Raw genomic sequence first — 19854 nt, 5'->3', positions numbered from 1 at the left:
TAATACGTCATTGTGTGTTCAAAATAAACGCATGGCACCTGTCAACCGTGTGTGGAATTACTGAGATATGGAATTTACTAGATTTTAGGCTGCAGGTTTTATCCCTAGAGTGTCTCCACATTCTTTCATTCACACATGTTCTGTCAAATTCAAACCACCAAATCGCCAGACTCTTGTTTTTTATTATTCCCTCTGTAATACGCTATTATAAATATTTTTGGCCAGTAATTATTTAACTGAATACAAATCAAAGGACAGCGTCAGACTTATGATGTATTTTGACATCCATTTCATTCGTTTTTCTCCTTGCTGTCGCTTTTATTCTGAAGGCTCCAAGAAGGAAGTGTCACTGTTGTTGCCGCTGGAGAAACAAGAGAGGGAAACGGTGGCTAACGTGAGTGAAGACTGTAAAGTAGATCCAAGAAGGGAGGGACTTTATACCGGGAAGGTGATCAGAGGCGATAATAGCGAAGAAACAGGCTTTTCACTTTGTCAAACTAAACTTAAATCGTTAGCTTCAAACGGAAACGCTTTCCTGTCGGTAGTATTTAACAGAGCAAGCTAACCGTAGTCAGCTAGCCAAGTGTTGCTAACTGATGACATCTCTGACGTCTAGAGACATGCTCTACTTTCAGAATAAAGTTTTTAATTTTAATTTTCGTCCTTGTAGGTGAAAGCTGAAGGAAGTTGTTGTCGTTGGGAATGTCATCACCTCCGTATGGTCACAGGAGTCATGAAGGGTCCACGCACATATCAGACAGCGACTCAGAGACCGAGGTACGTTTATCACTGGACTACTTCCGGTTGTTCTGCTTCACTCACAGTCGATAGATAGATAGATAGATAGATAGATAGATAGATAGATAGATAGATAGATAGATAGATAGATAGATAGATAGATAGATAGATAGATAGATAGATAGATAGATAGATAGATAGATAGATAGATAGATAGATAGATAGATAGATAGATAGATAGATAGATAGATAGATAGATAGATAGATAGATAGATAGATAGATAGATAGATAGATAGATAGATAGATAGATAGATAGATAACTTTATTCATCCCCGAAGGGAAATTAAGTTGTCATAGCAGCCGGTATATTTGAATACAATAAAATACAATACAATAGAATAAAATAAAAAAATATTGAGGTAGAAAGAATAAAAAACAGAAGCACAAAATAAAATAAAATAGGCAGATAAAGTGCAGTGGCAAGATGATGGTAATAGTACTGATGATATGATGGTAATGTTATTGTTAGACAGTATATAAAAATAGCACAGTATATATAGTATATAATGTAACATAATATACATTTATATATGATAGTAATTATACCAATATAAAAGCAGTATATAGTAATAAGTCCGTGTTGATGTCCCCGTTACGTCCTGCTCACTGAACTGACACACGCACTGAAACACACACACTACAAAGTGCTGTCCTTCTTCTGTGCTTTAATATAAACCATATTGATATTATATATAATTTTATACAATAATAATTTCTTTTGCACACTGTCTACATATTCTTACACTCATAGTATATTATATTATCTATTGTATAGTCAAATACTTATATTTATACCTCTACTATATATCATATATTATATCATGTGTACATGTTATAATTATTATTATTATATTACTATTATTATTATGTATACTGTTGCTGCCATTATTACTATATACTGCTATTATATTGGTATAATTACTATCATATATAAATATATATTATGTTATATTATATACTGTATATACTGTACTATTTGTATATACTGTCTAACAATAACATTACCATCATATCATCAGTACTATTACCATCATCTTGCCACTGCACCTTATCTACCTATTTATCTTGTGTTTCTGTTTTTATTCTTTCTACCTCAATATTTTTTATTTTATTCTATTGTATTGTATTTTATTGTATTCAAATATACCGGCTGCTATGACGACTTAATTTCCCTTCGGGGATGAATAAAGTAATCTATCTATCTATCTATCTATCTATCTATCTATCTATCTATCTATCTATCTATCTATCTATCTATCTATCTATCTATCTATCTATCTATCTATCTATCTATCTATCGATCGATCGATCGGCGGTTGGCAAACAACTTCCAGGTGCATTTCTGCCACCTTCTGGAAAAGAGTGAATTCCAGAACATCTGTTAAATCTAACTGGATGGATTCGATTATTTTTCTCATTTCCTGAACCTCTGATTCCTGGGGACTGTGCCTTGCAGTGAATGCATCTACGGCCGGTATCTGGGACAGTGTAACTACAACTAGTTCTAGATATGATGTCCTCCTCCTGCTTCTTCTGTTGCCTCCTCTCATTCCTCTACGTAGTCACACCATCCCTGATTTCCTAATAAATAAATCCCACAGCTCTTGGCATTTATTTTGCATGTCTTTGATTATGCCTTTAATTTAGGTTTTGCTTTATTTGATAACCATACTCGTTTCAGTTTCCTTTATGCATCAGTTGCATTTTTGTCTGCCAGCTCATTTCCATCCACCCCAATGTGAGGGGTAATCCCAATGAATGTCATTTCTCTGCCTGCCCTCTCTATGCTGGTTGCTGTTTGTATTAACAGCACTATGTCCTGTCTTCTTGAGTCTGACTTTGTGAGAAAGTGCTGTTACTTTTCATCGAGTTTTTTGAACCAGCCCTTAAATCACATGACCAAGCCTAAATGCAGGCTCCTGGATATTTCTAAGCTGTGTCTCTTTACTGTGGATGTTCATGTCTCCACAGCCAAAGCTCCCCCTCAACCAGTTCTATCCATACATCCGCTGTGCCCTGTGCTGCGGCTTCCTCATCGACGCCACCACCATCATAGAGTGTCTGCACACATGTAAGTTACAACACACGTGTCATCTAGAACCTGGAGTCCTCAGAGAGACTAAGAAGATTGAAGTGATTCTGACTGAATTAAACATACATGCATTGATGGAGACCTAACCTTTAGTAAGGAAGATGGAATACATTGGGTAAGGATGTAATATATTGGTCTGAACTAGGGATGCATTTAACCCCTGACATGGTGTCCAACAAACGCCAGAATTAAACCAGACTGTATTCAAGGCACTAGCCGATAAACTGGTTGGAACAATGTATTGTCGACCAATATCATTGTATTCCAGATAAATCTCTCTATATATATTTGCCGTCGATTAACAAGACAATTGACTATTAGAGCCAAAGATATAATCAAATTCATCCTGGTCTTATCTCTATGAACATATTTTACATGTAAATATGCAGAATCTGTAGGTGAGGGGCAACATTTTGGGGCAGGAAGCCTTCTGGATTCTGTTTCTAGTTTGACCAATCACGTGTCAGCAGCCCTTTGTTTCCCGCTGGTAAACAGTCCACATGGAGAGTGAAAGAGAGAGAGAACACATTGACCGAAATGCATGTGCTGATAGCTCTTTATTCAGATTAGCAAAAAGGTTTCATCCTAAAACCCTTACAAGAAGTATTGCTGTTTGTGTTTTGTATGGATAAATGTTAGACTCATGTGATAACAGAAACTCATCAGACTGTAAACAGTGTATGGTGAACAGAAGATTGAGTCTTGTCCCAGATATCTGCTGTCTACAGCAGAAGCCCCAAAATATTGGCTGTTGCCCCTAGAGGCTTTTTCACTGCCAGACAATAGCAGATGGGCTCCAAGATTGAACTTTGTCCAGTAGAAGCAGCTGACATGTGTCATTTCAACTGAAAAGCTTCCTGCTCATTGTATGATTTAATCACTATTCTTTTCAGGGATCTTTATCTGACATGTTTCTGTATTGTTATAAATATGAATATAAGCTTAAATATATTCACAATTAATATTTATATCCGCCTCAAAAGTTCATATTAGTTTGACTGTATCACACACCTGACTTCCTGGCTTATATTGTGAGGTTTTACTTTTTCTCAGTTTGCAAAAGCTGCATCGTGAAGCACTTCTTCTACAGCAGCAGGTGTCCCACATGCAACATTGTGGTCCATCAAAGTCAACCCCTTTACAACATCAGGTAGGTGCTCATTCTGGATGTTTGATGACTTTTACCGTCCTCTGTTAAACCTGCTGAACCAGCAAGTGGCTGTCAGATTGTCAGGGTTTTTGACAGTTAGTCAGAGAGCAAAGGGTAGCAACACACATTCTTGAAACTGGAATACATTGGTTTTCTTGGTTAAAGTTCGAGACAGAGAATTGTGACATTTAAATATAAGTTCAATTTTACTTTATTATCCCAGATTGGGAAACCTGGCTCACAGAACAGCATACAAACCAAAAACTACATAAATTATCTCAGAAATGTCATGTGTTGCGTCTTAAAGTCAGAAATGCATGCTAAATATAAAAAAGAACTTAATCAAGTATTTAAGTTACATGTGCAAGTTCAGTAATTTATTGCACGGGGAACAAAATAGTCTTTACTCCTATTGCAACTGAACCGGGTGATATTTATGATATTTAGACTGTTTATCTGCTGGCACTAAGGTCTATAACAAAGCAGTCTATTAAGCCCAAATGCATTTTTCTCCCACAGGCCTGACAGACAACTGCAGGACATTGTTTACAAAATGATTCCCTACCTTGAGGAGTGTAAGTGCACGTACAGTGTATTACAAAACAGTACACAGGTTAATATCACTAAAATGTCCAGGTATGAAAAGTCCTGTCCCTTTTTATGGATCTTTGATAAGAGTTTTATTAGTCAAACATTTCTCTTTTCACATAATTCATTGGAACCAACTGCAACAAAATCAAGTTCCTGCATTAATGAGTTTTTGTTTTAAATTATGTTAATATTAATATTTTATTGTCTGCTCCTGGGTCCTCCTGGGACAAATCTGTGTCAGACCTTTATAATTTTGGGAAATTCCTCTCATTTTGAGCTTCTTATGAAAGGGAGTCTTCTCTTTATTTTATTTAGATATACAAACCTAAACACTTTTTGCACAAATGCAATTTGAATCTTTTGACATTTTAGTGATATTTCACATGGTGTGTCTGTTTTCTTGTATATATTTTATGTAAATATATATTGTGATGCATTGAATATAACTGATGTGTTTAATGTCTTTTCTCTTCTCTCTACAGATGAACGAGAACAGATGTGTACCTTCTACAAAGAGAGAGGGATGGAGGTGCCTAAACCAGGTAAAACAATAGCTTTAAAAGTTTCAGTACAGGTTGAACACTGAAACACATTTTATTTTGTCAGGCTGAGGTCAGTGTTGAACAAATCACCTCAAGGTCAGAGAATAACTTTTGATCACTTTTTCTCTTTATTAATTTTAGAGGAGAAAATATCAAATTGGGGTCAGAACGATTTTGTAGTGATAGTTGTAGTCCGTGATTTATTCCCTGGGGAAACGGTGAAAAGGATGAAAAACACCCTAAATTGCTATGTTAAACAAAGTGTGGGAAAACATCCTGGGGCCCCAGCATGATCCAGATGCACACCACAATTGAATATGTTTTCCCCTGACTTATACTGCATCCTTCCACCAACTTTTGTGGAAAGGTGATCAGTAGTTTTCAGTACTCTTCTACATCTATATCTTCTTTATCTCTCGATCTCCCTCCACCATCTCTTTGAGTGTTTTTCCTCACCACAGTTGGAAAGATGTTGCTCATGTTGGGATGTTAGGTCTCTGTGAACAATATTGTAAAGAGTACAGTCTATACCAGCTCTGTGTGAAATGGGTCTTGAGAGAACCTCTGTTATTATTTGGCACAATACTAATACTATTTCCTTGACATTAAATCTGAGAATCCTTAAACTGAAAATCCAAAGATGGAGATTTTCAGCACAACCATAACAACCACTTCAGAGTTTGCCACTCAAGTGTCTCCTCTGTGTTTTCTCGTCTCTTGTTTGCAGTGGTGATCACCTCTCCCGCTCCTGTTGGGGTGAAGAGGCAGAGGAGAGATAACGCTCCTCAGTCTGTGTTCACTATTCCTCCTGAGCTGGATGTTTCTCTGCTGCTGGACTTTGTTGGGTAAGGATCTCATTGGACAGCTCTTAATCCAGCAATGACACAGAGCTGTAGGTACTTTGTCTCTTTTCATTCGGTGCAATAATATTCAATGGTGGAATGAGCTCCCCATCGACATCCGGATCAGAAAGTTTACACATCTTCCGCCACATCTAAAAACATACCTCTTCCGACTAAACCTTTAATAAAAAATAAAATGAATTAAATTTCAAAAAAATTGTTTTGTATTCTCGGGATTGAATGCACTTATTGTAAGTCGCTTTGGATAATAGCGTCAGCTAAATGTAATGTAATGTAATGTAATTGAAAGATCCTACAAAACATAGCCAAAAAAGATCTGAGCTTGACCACTTGCTTTCTACTTACATCATGACACCGGGAAGTAATGAGCCCGGTCCCATCCGGACCAGACAGCGTGTTCGTTGATTCGAGGTTCAAGAGGGAAAGGTTAATAATTAGACAAGTTCAATGTTCAAAAGTTTCACAGTTATACGTTTATTGTATAAGACAGTGGTGTATAAAGTGCTTGAAAGCCATACTTGAGTAAAAGTACAGATATCTTACCTGAAAGTGACTTTGGTAAAAGTAAAAGTCTCCCGTCAGAAAATGACTTGAGTAAAAGTCTTAAAGTAGCTCATATTAAAAGTACTTAAGTATCAAAAGTATCTGGTGTTGAAATGTACTTAAGTATCAAAAGTAAAAGTACAAGTACCAAAATTAAAAATGCAAAGTGCTTTTTATAGTAGGCCTATACAGACACAAAACAATCCAAAATGTTTCTCCTCAAGATTTATCTCAATTGACTGAAAAATTATAACAACAATATGAATATAATGTATGTAATGTATAATTTTACAAATTTTGAAATGAGAGAGAGAGAGAGCAAGAGAGAGAGAGAGGGAGGGAGGCGCCGTGCGCAGAGGAGTGCTGCGTACAACGAGTAAAAGTAAAAAGTCGTCAGGAAAATAAATACTCAAGTAAAGTACAGATATGTGAAAAATCTACTTAAGTACAGTAACAAAGTATTTCTACTTCTACTTTCTACTTCGTTAACGAAGTATTTCTACTTCATTAACGAAGTATTTCTACTTCGTTACTTTCCACCACTGGTATAAGAACAATACTTACAGAGAATCTCTGGGGTTCTGCCGGACACGTCACCTGGTCACTGGATCATGTCGAGAAGAAGCCCCCCCTATCCCAAGTCCACAGTATTTGTAAAAGACACAGCGTGCAACACAGAGGCGGTTCTTTTCTTGAGGGCACTCAGCAATTGGCCAGATGTATACTGTCTCTCAAAGTGCAGTTTTTTGCAAGCACATCATTGTGACAGAAGGTCCACTCCACCAGGTGTCTCCCACCACTGTGCCCTTATCAAGCAGTGAGTCTCTCACAGTGGAAAGACACAGCAGATTAGACTTAGAGGAGGATTCCATATCTTTTTCTCATAATAATTTATGAAATGGTTCATTGTGTTAGTCCTGGCACGTCCTCTCTCCTTCCTGAGAATCCGTGCTTTCATTATCTCAAATCTCAAGATGAATTTCCTTCTCACACTTCTCCCCAAGTCGTACTTTGCAGTCAGATTGACACTCAGATGGTTGCGCTCTGTGTCTGACCCTGTATCTGAGTTATATATCACTCCAATGAAAAGAAACAGTTGTAATATTGTTAATTCTATATACTACACAGCTAATATTGATTCACAGGATATAAATGTAGGTAAAATACATTCATAAGATAGAGAACAAAACATAGATATCTCAACAGAAGATGCATTATTGCATTAACTAAGATGGCACTCAGTAGAGCACAGACCTCCACCAAACCCCAGCAGACCATTAAACATTTAAATTCATTAGGTTCAGATTTTTATTTGGATCTACACCAATTTGAGAAATCAACGAAAAAGTTGAAAAAGAAAGTGAAAAGCAATTCCTAGACTCTCCCCCTGATTTGGATGTGCACAACTTTTGTATGCGCTCTTACCTGAACCACCAAGCAAATGAGTGAACATACAGAATATCAGGAATGTGGAACTTCTAATAAAAAAGCAGCCATTGGTAATTAGCAGCAGTTTTTATTTAAACCGATGTATTTACTGCTATGACCTGGTCTAATGGTTTGTCATTAAAAGGCCCTCATACCCATGAACCCCTACTCGTATTGTGTCCATTATGTCCAATTAAAAAATCACTCACAGGTTCTCAGTGAACCTCAGTACCATTATAATCAGAGTGAAACAAAGAACTGCAGGTTAATAGGTGTATATTCGCCTCGTGTTGCAGCTATAAATCATTTTACAGTTTGACGATCACTGTATTTTTAAGGTTCGTTGCTTTGCTTTTGGCCTGTAGACGTAAATAAAACCAACTGACCTGAGTTTTACTCCAAGCGAGCATTTCTTCTACTTAGAAGAAGAAGACCAGTTTGCAGACATGAATGAATTTACCATGCAGTTACTCAGACATGTCACCAGATGATGCTGTTGTCTTACACCGTGTGTTTTTGCTCAGTACGAAATAAATGTACTTACATCTACTCTTGTTTTATTCTCAGGGCTGAAGAGGGCATTATTGACTTTAAGGTAACAACCTCAAACTTTAATATTTATCAAGTCATATAAGGGTTATTATTTTCTGTATTACTATCTTTGGGGTTACTATTATTATGATGCACTGTAACAGATAATATAAAGTGGATGATAACTCAGAAAAGGTTGTAGTGTAAGCTACAACCTGGCTGGGTCAAGTTATACTGTCATGCCAGGAGCTGCTGGATATACTAACTATCACAAGTAGTTTTGTTACCAAGCAGATCGTTAATCATCATGGACTGTGTCGTTCACATTTTCTACAAATTAATTATGCAATATTTTCTGGCCTTTTAACACTCGCCTCTCAGTTTTATCACTGTGACCAGTAGCCATACAATCTGTGTTTACTGTGTATTTTAACACAATAAGTCTGCTTTTGAATAAGACTGTATGAGAGTAAATATGTTCCAAAGAGACAGACCCAGCTTTTCAAGTGGTGATGGCAATTTTTTCCAAGGTTAAACAGTTCCTTCTGCAATGACTCAGATTTTTTCCTGAATATTCTATATCTTTTAATGAAAGACTTTGATACAGTGTATTCTACCCTGTTCCTGTGTAGCCGTTGGAGAGGCGGTATGTTCGTGTGTCGGGTGAGGCCACCATCCGGCACGTGGAGTTGTTCATCAGGAGGAAGATGGAGCTTAGCCCAACCTGCCTGGTGAGTCTGCCAGGCTTACAGCTAATCGGTCAACACAGTGACATGACCACAGTGTTGATCCTGATTCGCCTTTGGACCAACTTGGAAGTAGGACAGCAGAAGGAAGTTGGCACCGCACTTTAATGAAGGTGTGCACATTGAGCAGACTCAAAATAGCACAGCGGCTTCAGACATGTCCAATGGTGTTCCTTTCATGTAGCTTGTGTTGTAAGTGACCGTCTGACTCACAGGATGTGGACTGGAGAGATAGAAGCCTACCAATCACACTGTAGATGTAGAACCATTTATGTTTTTAGTCGATTTTTAGTAGAATAGCAGATTTAAAAAAAATGTTTTAACTCGTCATGGATTTTTGTGGCAATTTTATACATTCAAAACCAAATCTACAACCCACACAGGCAAACATTGACACGTCTCAGTTTATCTTTGGTTAACATCAGCTCCCAGAATAGTAGAATTTGAATCACATGTTCCATCGTTAAACACGTCTAAGCTACCGTACCCTGATGTCTACATCTGTTTGTGTGTGTGTTTAATGCAGTCAGGGTTGGTTGTGTGTCATCTGACTTGTTAAATGAGGAGGGGCTGCATGATGTTAAATGTGCTGCACGCAAATTAATTTAAAAAAAATCACAGATTTTAAAATTTATTATTTTAATTTAGAAATATATATGAACTGATTATTGCAATAGAAACATCGAAAGGGTTACCTAAATCACATGACTAATTGTTGGAATAATACACCATCCTGATGAAGGCAGGATAACTGAAAATGTCTGAGACTCGTTTGTCACTAAATTATAGCAACACTCAGCCTTGTCTTAACCTTACTGAAACATGTGTCTGGGTCTCTGCGTTATTCGTGTTCCACAAATCCACATCGGTCATGTGTCAGCTGACATGCATGATCCTCCTGACCAGGGTAACATGTGGTCTGAAGCTGGCAGTGAAATAGAGGAAACGGTAAAGAAAATGAACTCTGTGATACAAACTTTCCAACATTATTTAACAGTTCCGACATAGAGGAGTCACCTGCTCAGGTCAAAACTCAGCAGGCTGCCTACATCTAAAGGACAACAGACACTCGTTCAGGACAACCGTAATCTGATTACAATCAAATTGTTAGTGCAGTGATACCGCATGTCTGTCTCAGAGCAGGGGGCTGGCTGTCAGAGGAGGCTCAGGGTCAAACATATCGGTGTCCGGTCCAGAAGTGTCTTCCTTTCTTCAGACAACCAGGGATGTCTGTGTGAGATCAGTTTACCAGAGGCAGAGTTCAGGAGTTGGTGTATTTTGTATTTAGAAACACGTGGATGAGGATTAGCAGCTTTCCTTCAGGGCTCACCTGTCTGGACAAACCTGGAGAGGAAGGACAAAGATCAGCCCAGGGTCACTCTTCATTGCAGCAGAGGTCCTACGAGTAATACAACGCCTACCTTTAGATTTGAACACTTTAACCAGCAGTTTAAACCGTGACTTTCAAAGTTTTCCGATCGCTATGCAGTTCACACTACATGACTTTCTGTCTTGTGATCAAAAGTCTTGCAGTTGTTGAGTTAACAACACACAACGGACTTCTCATCGGGGGGTAGTTGGGTAGTAGTATGTCTGTTCCCCAAACTTAAGTTGTTTTCAGACATCTTCATCCAGTTTATTAAAGTCTCCAAGGCTTTTCCTGTCTGTTCAGTGTTTTGGTCAGTTAAATGATTCTGGTCAAATCCATCCAAATTATCGATACTCATAGTTTGTCCGTCCATGTGTGTTCCGTGGTAAAACAATCTAAACACACACACACACACACAGTTCTCTCTGGGCTCAAAGAACTGGCTCTGATTCTCCTGCAGGTGGATGTGGTTTGTGGCGACCACCTCCTGGATCCCTCCCAGTCCCTCAAAGACGTGCAGAGCACCGTGGGCGATGCGGCGCTGCAAGTAAGAACCAGAATCACACAAAGCATCAAATCACTTTTTATGATGGAGATTTCATTAGAATGTGATGAATACTGATCCCAATGAGTAATCTGACTGTTCTTGTTTCTATTCTGCTCCAGGACGGTCTGCTGGTGCTGCAGTTTGGCCTGATCCTGCCCGCCCACTCCTGACCATGAGATTGTGATTCCTTTCCTCCGACTCCTAGTTATCATTTGGAGTGAAGTGTCTACCTTTGCATTATACCTGCCTCACGACCATCTTGGATGTGAGAGCCTAATATCTCCAAACATGGTTTTCCTGAATGGACTGGAATGAAAATAGATCAACTGTTCTTTGAAATTTATCACTGTAGCAACAAATGTTCATCTCTCAGGAAGACGGGTACATACATTTGACTTACGTGAGTGCCAGCATGGAAAAAGGAGTAACTCCAATCCGACAAGTGGAAGTTCCTCTTCCTACTGCCAAGGTGTCTTCAGGTGGAGTTCAGTTGGCTTCCACTCTACAGAACGTGACTTCTGCTGTAGCCACACTGCGCATGACTCCTCTTAATAGAAAGTGAAACTCAGACAGTGCCTGTGAAGCAGATTCAAGCTGCCTCTTTTTCTATGAAACCAGGGACCCATTTCTCACTTTTGTATTTAATGACTGATTGACTGTGATTTCAGATACTACTGATTCAAAGGGCTTGAAAATTCAAACTACCACTACCAAAGGTTTGTGTTTGTGTGTAACATTTTGATATTCAGAGCTCCGATCTACGCGTCGTCTTTTCCAGCTTGTTTATGGTTGATTTACACATTTAATTTAAGAGCTGTTAACTTTTTTACTTATTTAAGTGTCAACTTATGTAAAAGAATACAACAGACACGAAAGCATTTATTTAAAGGGTGTTCGTATGCAGAGATTTTTTGTAAGATTCGTTGAAAAATAGTTTTGTCAGTTTGAATGAATAAATGACTGCACAACTAAGAAAGCATTTCCTCATTCATCCATGTTGCTCTTTCACAGCGGTGGGTTAGAAACTTTAATGGGAAGAATCCCCGGCTCTTGGCAATAAAAACATTTAGATTATTAATTGATAGTGTTTATTTCATGAATGCTAAATAGCTTCCTATCATTAGACTTCCTATCAGGACACGCTGGACAGGGATTCCTTGAGAACTTAAAAAGTGGGATAACAGCTTCCCTTCATTTTTTTATGCAGTTGCTAAATATCTTGCTGTCTTGAATGAGTTCTGCAGTTTGTTAATGAGCCGAGGTTCTTCCGCTAATGGACATAAACATCTAACTGGAGGCGGCTTTATGTCTTCCTCTATGTGTGAATATGTTGATGTGGATATAGAAAAAAAAGGAAATCAGCTTGTTAGCCAGATTATTTTATTCATTGCATTGTTCAGTTCCACTAAAAACAACAGTAAGTAACATCCCAGTTTTCCTACTGAAACATTGTATTCATTGTACTGACCTATTTTTCTCTGTCACCATAGATTTTTCCACCATACAACTCTGTAGCTTAAGTTCAGAGCAGGGAAACTTCTACACTTTGTACTGAAACAAAACAAAGACAAAGAGCAGATGGTGTCCTTTCTTTAAACTCTGTGTCCAAGGGGCTTTAAACTGACAGTACACAACTACAACAGAGAACTACACTAACATTAAATGTCTTCCCTTGATAAACACAGGTGTCAGTGCAATATAATACAGCAGCAAATGCAAATTCATCCATATTCAATACTTGCTCACACATTTACTATTGTACAATATTTGAAAAGTGTTAATCTCTGGAGACATTTAGAGCAGATTTGTTTAAAATGTGTCCAGGTTGGCTTTGTTTGTTTAATGTGGAGTGGAACAAAGTTTATTTTTAAAAAGTTTGATAATTTTAGAGTCCAAAGATCCAAGCACTGAGACCTATGACTCAGGAAAGATGTCAAGTAAAGGATATTGATTATCACCCAAAATACAGATTTTCACCTCTAAGTCCACAACATTTGTATAAATGGTTCTTTTAGCCATCATCAACTCACTATACATAAAATGAATACGTATTCCCACTTTCCAGAATTCCCTTTCTATCTATCTATCTATCTATCTATCTATCTATCTATCTATCTATCTATCTATCTATCTATCTATCTATCTATCTATCTGTCTGTGTTTGTGCTCAGTTGTTGGAGTTGATGTCTGCTTCATCTTTGTCCTCGCTGATCTCCTTGAAGCTTTCCTTGGTGCCTCCTTCTTTCTCCCTCTGGCTGCTCCTGGAGGAGCTGGCGGAGGCTCGAGGCTGATAGTTGAAGCTGGCAGCACCGAAAGACACCCCTGAGTTAAAGTGAGTCTCCTCCCCCTCCAGCAGTTTCCTTGTGGGGCCGAGAGAAACAAAATGTCAGAGTGGACATGCAGTCATTACACGTCCCACAAATGCCTCAAGATTAATTTTTGAATGGTGTCCACTAGTCAAGAGAAAGTCATCTTTTGTTGGGTTTGTCCTTTTTATCCTCTCAGCACCTGTAGGCAGCGATCTCTATGTCCAGGGCCATCTTGACATTGAGCAGGTCCTGGTACTCCCTCAGGTGCTGGGCCATCTCACCCTTCAGGTTCCTCAGCTCAGAGTCCAGGTGGCCAATCGTGTCCTGTAACAATGGAAATGACAATGGATTCAGACGAGAGAAAAGCAAGGACATTATCAGCAGTTTTCTCAATGAATTTACTTTGCATGTGCATAGATCTAAACCACTGTACGGATTTTCCTGCAGCATAATTTCCTCAAAGGGAATAAAGAATCCTTTACAAGCTTTAGCCTCTCTAAAGAGCCAGTGAAAGCAGATGGCCTGCCTTTATCCGAATTAGCAGGTCAAAGGTTAATCTGATAGACACGCACCATTGATTGACTAAGAACTGTTTCGTGTCTTCTTCAGACCTTGAACTTGAACCAGTTGATCTCTGACTCTGAGTTGTCAAACATTGAGGTGAGAGTCATAACTTTATTTTAAACAGTATTACAGACAGGATATTTTAAATTCAAATTCCCCATTATTATTTCATAAATAAATTTTATTACCTTTTAGTAGGAAGCCTCACTGCTGACATTTGATCTGAGAATTTGCTGTTTCTGCTGTTTGCTGTTAAATAAATAGTTCATATTTGAGGGATTTAAAAAAAAAAGTGATTTATCTCTTTTTTATGGAACTACCAGCGCTAATGCTGACACATTATTTAATCTATTCTGATTAGCGATTTTCCCATTAATTAAACTCTGCACTTTTTCATCCAGCTTTTTCTTTTCACTTTCCTATCTAGCTGCAGCCAGTAAGCTTAGTTAAGCATAGAGATGGACAAGGAGTCTGCTGTCAACTCTAAAGCACAGTAATAAGTAAGTAAAAGTCAATAATATAGCTTAATAAAAAGTTATAATATACTTGCATATATATGTCAGTAATAATCAATAACAAAAGTAAGTAATAATAGTGAATAGGCAGTGATAAAGTTTAGTCATAAATAATGTATACTTACAAATGATTAGTAAGTTAGTAAGTAATACTATGCCTACTATAAGATGTTTCCAGACTTTATGTTAAGCAAAGCTCCTCTGTAGAAGTCTGTAACTTCATACTTATTTATCATACAGACAAGAGAGTGCTATCAACCGTCTCATCTTCAGCTACATATGCTGAGATTAAGAGGAAATTCATCAAACCATCTATCAATAAGCAATTATTAAACTGCTTGCCTATGTGACTGAGTGGTGATTATGGCTGGATTACCCTCAAATATCACTGATTTCACAATTTCACTTTCAGCTTTTTGATCCATTAACTCTTCATCAAAAAGCCTTTTTTGCAGTTTAATTAGTGGCTCAAACTGCTGATATCTAAGTGGTTGGCAAAAGAGCTGCAATCATAGGGCTTGTGATTGATTGTTTTAATGATAACATTGCCAGTATGTTGTTTTCCTTGCTCCTACTCAGACTTGACATTGAAAGGTTTGGGACCGCCTGCTGTGTGCAGTTAGCTAACAGCTTTACTCAAGCTGTGACATAATTCAGGACCATGAGATCTGCTGGCTTCCAATCCTATTACTCTACAGACAGCACTGACCTCCATGCAGCCTGGAAGCAGGTGACTGAGAGCAAATGACTTTCCCTTTTCCCCATCAAGGCTTTAATTCACAAGTCTGCACCTAAATTGACGTTTATAAAAGATTCCCGGAAAGAGTGATGTAATCTCATGATAACTGTCATGAAAGGGAAATAATGTTCTGAGTGGAACTGCTCCTTTTAAATGAAACGTGCAGAAATGAGAGTGCTTGGGGACTAAAATCCTCCATTTCCCTGAGAGATGTATGAGACAAGGGCACAGTAATGCTAATATCAACATAAATGCTAACATGCTGTAGGTTCACTATAGTTTTTAATGACTGTGATTACTTGCCTGCATGGATGTGACTTCAGCATTGTGTCCATCCTCCATCTCTGCGATCTGCCTCTCCAGGGACTCGTTGGTGCCCCTCATGGTCTCGATCTCGATGGTCTTGGACTGCAGCTGCCTCCTGAACTCGTTGATCTCCTCCCTGCTGGCCCTCATGGCCTCGTTGCTCCTGGTCGCCTGCTCGTTGAGGCTGGCAAACTTGCTCTTGTACCACTCCTCGGCCGAGTGCAGGTTCCTGGAGGCGATGGACTCGTACTGGTTGCGGATCTCCTTCAGAGCTGAGGTGAGGTCGGGTTTGGCGACCTCCAGCTCCACGGAGACCTGCTGTGACTCCATCAGGTTGCTCAGCTCCTGGATCTCCTCGTCGTGCACCTTCCTCAGGAAGGTGATTTCGTCCGTCAGCGACTCCACCCGGCGTTCCAGGTCCAGGCGAATGACTGCAGCGTCATCCACGTCCTTCCTGAAAGACTTCAAGGTCTGCTCTGCTTCCTCCCGTGCGATCACCTCCTCATCAAACTTCACGTTGAGTTTCTGATAGTGAAATGAGAGAGAGAGGGGAATTAATGGACAGGTAAGATTTGAAATAAAAGGCATATCCACATAACTCCACAGCTCATTAAAGAAATGAGATGATGAAGACGAAATAATTAGAATCATGACATGCATCACACATACTGTATTATCATTACAACTGCCCAGTGGTTTTACCTGCAGCTCGTCCTCTATGTTGTTCCTCTCGATCAGGATATGGTTCCTTTCCCTGCTCAAGTCGTCCAGCTGTGACCTCATGTCCCTCATCTCCTGCTGGTAGACGTGAGCGACGCGGGACGGCTCGTTTTGCTTCTGCCGCAGGGTCAACAGCTCCGTCTCCAGCACTTTATTCTGCTGCTCCAGGTGACGCACTTTATCGATGAACATGGCGAAGCGATCGTTCAGACCCTGTGCAACAGCATAAAGGCTTGTTTATAATGACACAATATTTTACTTTTGGATTATGATACCAGGCAGGTTTCTAACCACAGGTGCTGATTCATTTAAAATATCCTGCATCTAATAACATAAACATCCAACCTTCTAAATGCACATTTTGTAATATCTCATGTCTCATCAAAACTGACAGTGTATTAAAGGTTCAGTGTGTACAATTCAGTGACATCTAGTGGTGGAGTTACATGTTGCAGCTGAACACGCTCACCTCACCCTCCCCTTCCAACCTTCAGTTGTCATAAAAACTCAAAAGGGGTTTAATTTGTCCACAAGGTCAAACTTGTCTTTAAGAATAAAGTGCACCGAAAAGTATCCCACCTCTCTCACCTCTTTGGTATGAAACATGAAATGTAGGTGACGTCGCCACAAATGGGTATTAAAAACCTTTTAGTTCCTTTAAAAACGTTCCTGTAACAAAACAGTTCCTGGTACTTTTGGTCCAAATACATTTTTTGGAAGAGAATCACACAATCACATTATATACAACACATAATGGCTGAGTCGTGAAAACACAGCCGTCATTGTGCTGCAACATTTCATTCTTCATGTTATAATCCATTCAATTATTAATTCTTAATTATTGTAAAATTGTCCAAAGATGTCCAAACATCTTTGGGGTTTGGATTGTTACACGAGCAAAACGACACATTTCAAGATGTCAGCTTGGAATCTGAGAAACTGGGTTGTCCTATATTGTAGCATTTATCTGACATTATTTGATTGACATCAAATAATGCCAGATTAATCCACCATTAACATAATGGTTGCAGCTATGTTCTTGAGCTTTTGCCTGTATCACACAGACGGTGTCACCATGCTGCCTTGTCACACTCAACTTTTTAGTCAACTCTTAAAAGCCATTGGGATACGGTGAAAAGTTAGAGAAGCTACAAGTCAGTGGACACTGAGTTATTCAGATGGTTCAGAGGTTTTTCGTCAGATTAGCGTCGTGATTTTTATGGCTATGTTTATAAAGCTGTGCTGAATTATGGGCAAAAACAAGCATCAGATTCAGGGTGATTAAAGAAACAGTCTATTAAGAGATCAAAAGGTCAAGTCACCTTTTTATAAGTAAATACAATTGTTGGTTCTTTCTGTACGATAAATGTGTCTGAATTACTTTATTGATAAAGAGCTTAAGTTCAAAATGAGGTTATGAGTGGAGTAAAATGCTTGTTTACATCTTGATTTATTGACTACAAATGACTACAAGGCCTGATACTGAAAGACTGAAACACCACAACTGGAAGGTCATCGGTAATACATTAATATTATAATACGTTTCATAAGATTGAGCTGTTGAACACCATTTTATTTATAAACTGTGATCAGTTTATTTATATACTGTTTTGATTTGTAATAGTTTTTATGGTTTGTTGTATATTTTTCATTTTGAATTGTGTTTTGAAAGGTGCTATATAAATAGAGTAAGTTAAAGAACAAGTTAAAAATATAATATAAAGGCTTTAAAAAAAAGAAAATACCATTTACTGTAAAAAAAACCATCATTATAAACTATTCTATATAAATCTGTATATTTCTATATATAATCCACCTGCAGCTGCTCCTTCTCGTTGGTTCGAATGACTTTGAGTTCGTTGTTGACGACTGAAGTCTGGGTCAGGTCCATGGAGTCGTGGGGCCCCGGAGAGAACGAGGAGGACCGTCCCGTCCTCCGGTACAAGCTGAGCGACGACGCGTGGCTGCGGGACGCCGCCATGGACCTGAGCCCCGGGGGGAACCGAGAGGACGGGCTGCCGGTGCGGGACGGAGAGACGGGGAACCGGGAGGAGTCCCCGAAGAGCCTCCGGTAGGACGAGGAGGTGTAGCGGTCCCCGTAGTTCATGTCTGCGGTGAGTCGGAGACAGGACTGATGCGCGTAAAGAGCTTTGCAGCAGCTTATATAGAGCAGGTGACAGGTGGAGCGAACCACTTTACGCACGGAGGGGACACTGAATAACCACAATATAACGTGTGTGCTGTGGTGAAGTGAAGATGTTAAGTGAGGTTTTGCTTCTTGAAGAGAAAGACACAATGGGTGATATCACTTCCCCCAAGTTTTACCCTGACCTGTGCTCCATGTGTTCACTAGTGATGGAGTCGTCCTCCTCCACACCTCCAGTCTGTATTTCACTAATCACACCGGCCGACTCACAAAATCCCAATGAAGGAACTCCATGGTATCAGACCTCAGCCTGAGTAGATCACTGAGACTTGCAGTGTTTGAAATAACTTCTAAGTTACATGATACGTTGATTTTACAGTAACGATAATATCTAAATAATTCTAAAAACTAATAATGAATAATATCTTTATAAAACTTCATTTATAAAGCACTTTTCAAAGTTACAAACTGCTTCACAGATAAAAACACACAAGTAAAAAAACATAAAATACATACAAACATATAAACATTACAATTTAAACCTTACTGCCCATTACATTAATAAAAACTAGAATTAGGTAATAAAGTAAATGTACATTGATTTAAAGGAAGCTACTGATTCCACCCGCTGCATCTCCTTCCACTGCCACTGGATCTCAAAGTGTGACCTGGGTTATATGAGGATTTAAAAAATCTGCAATATACTGAGGAGTCTGACCATTAAGTGCCTTGTAAGTAGTTAAAAGAACCTTAAATTCGAATCCAAAATAAACTGTAAGCCAGTGTAAAGAAGTTAAAACCGGGGTGAAGTGTTCCATCCTGCTTACTCTGGTTCAGTTGAGCACATTTGGATCATGTGGGACCAATGTTCATATTAAAATCCAGTAAATTCAAAGTACTTTTTTCAGCTTTCAGACTTTGGTTTTGGCAAAAACTGTAAGGAAAACATTAGTATTTGTCTCCTCCATTGTTTAGGTGAATGTGGTTCTTTCCTCAGCTCATCACCCATGAGCTTCTGGTGCCACTGTGGCCCAATAGCTCCTCCTCTCTGCCACAGGAAAGAAATCCCTGGAGCCCTGACTGATGAACAAGGTCCACTGATGCTGTATTATCACTAGTTTGATAAAACCTACACGAGTGACTGGGCAGGTAATTTTACACCATGGAAATGGAAAGGGAATCATTTAAAAAGGGGACACGTCAGTGTTTGATGGTTTCAGTTTAGTCGATAATTAAATTATAGCACTTATATATTTATAGTGTAGATTCAGTCGGGATGAGCATTTTATAACAACAACATAATAATAATACATTTTATTTAAAGAGCGCTTTTCATGATACTCAAAGACACTCC

The 19854-nt window shown here is 38.8% G+C and overlaps 2 protein-coding genes across 3 annotated transcripts; one reads left to right on the top strand and one right to left on the bottom strand.

The window, feature by feature from the left end:
• Positions 1–351: 351 nt before the first annotated feature.
• Positions 352–12158, top strand: pcgf6 (polycomb group ring finger 6). 2 transcript variants are annotated; one of them, XM_061087385.1, is made up of 11 exons: positions 352–394; positions 671–777; positions 2771–2870; positions 3945–4041; positions 4561–4616; positions 5115–5174; positions 5902–6019; positions 8576–8603; positions 9172–9270; positions 11115–11201; positions 11321–12158. In XM_061087385.1, the coding sequence occupies exons 2-11, from the start codon at positions 703–705 to the stop codon at positions 11369–11371; spliced, it is 771 nt and encodes a 256-aa protein (XP_060943368.1). In that variant the 5' UTR covers positions 352–394; positions 671–702; the 3' UTR covers positions 11372–12158. The 2 variants fall into 2 exon arrangements, with proteins under 2 accessions (XP_060943368.1, XP_060943370.1); XM_061087387.1 differs by having other exon boundaries at positions 374–448.
• Positions 12159–13368: 1210 nt separating this feature from the next.
• On the bottom strand, positions 13369–18461 carry LOC133020683 (alpha-internexin-like). The gene is made up of 5 exons (XM_061087352.1): positions 18171–18461; positions 16337–16567; positions 15632–16159; positions 13710–13834; positions 13369–13561 (listed from the first exon to the last, which is right to left on the bottom strand). The coding sequence occupies exons 1-5, from the start codon at positions 18459–18461 to the stop codon at positions 13369–13371; spliced, it is 1368 nt and encodes a 455-aa protein (XP_060943335.1).
• Positions 18462–19854: the final 1393 nt, after the last annotated feature.

Source organism: Limanda limanda, chromosome 15 (genome assembly GCF_963576545.1).
Source record: "Limanda limanda chromosome 15, fLimLim1.1, whole genome shotgun sequence".
NCBI lineage: Eukaryota > Metazoa > Chordata > Actinopteri > Pleuronectiformes > Pleuronectidae > Limanda > Limanda limanda.
The sequence above is the reverse complement of the archived record's forward strand: the minus strand, read 5'-3'. Positions and strand labels throughout refer to the sequence as shown.

What these genes read in the sequence shown, in the direction of transcription:
- pcgf6 (XM_061087385.1), top strand. Translation starts at nt 703, where the DNA reads ATGTCATCACCTCCGTATGGTCACAGGAGTCATGAAGGGTCCACGCAC. An exon ending in GATGGAGGTGCCTAAACCAG is followed by an intron (nt 5,175 to 5,901) that starts GTAAAACAATAG and finishes TCTTGTTTGCAG; the next exon opens with TGGTGATCACCTCTCCCGCT. An exon ending in AGCTTAGCCCAACCTGCCTG is followed by an intron (nt 9,271 to 11,114) that starts GTGAGTCTGCCA and finishes ATTCTCCTGCAG; the next exon opens with GTGGATGTGGTTTGTGGCGA.
- LOC133020683 (XM_061087352.1), bottom strand. Translation starts at nt 18,461, where the DNA reads ATGAACTACGGGGACCGCTACACCTCCTCGTCCTACCGGAGGCTCTTC. An exon ending in ACGAGAAGGAGCAGCTGCAG is followed by an intron (nt 16,568 to 18,170) that starts GTGGATTATATA and finishes GCTGTTGCACAG; the next exon opens with GGTCTGAACGATCGCTTCGC. An exon ending in ACATAGAGGACGAGCTGCAG is followed by an intron (nt 16,160 to 16,336) that starts GTAAAACCACTG and finishes TTTCACTATCAG; the next exon opens with AAACTCAACGTGAAGTTTGA.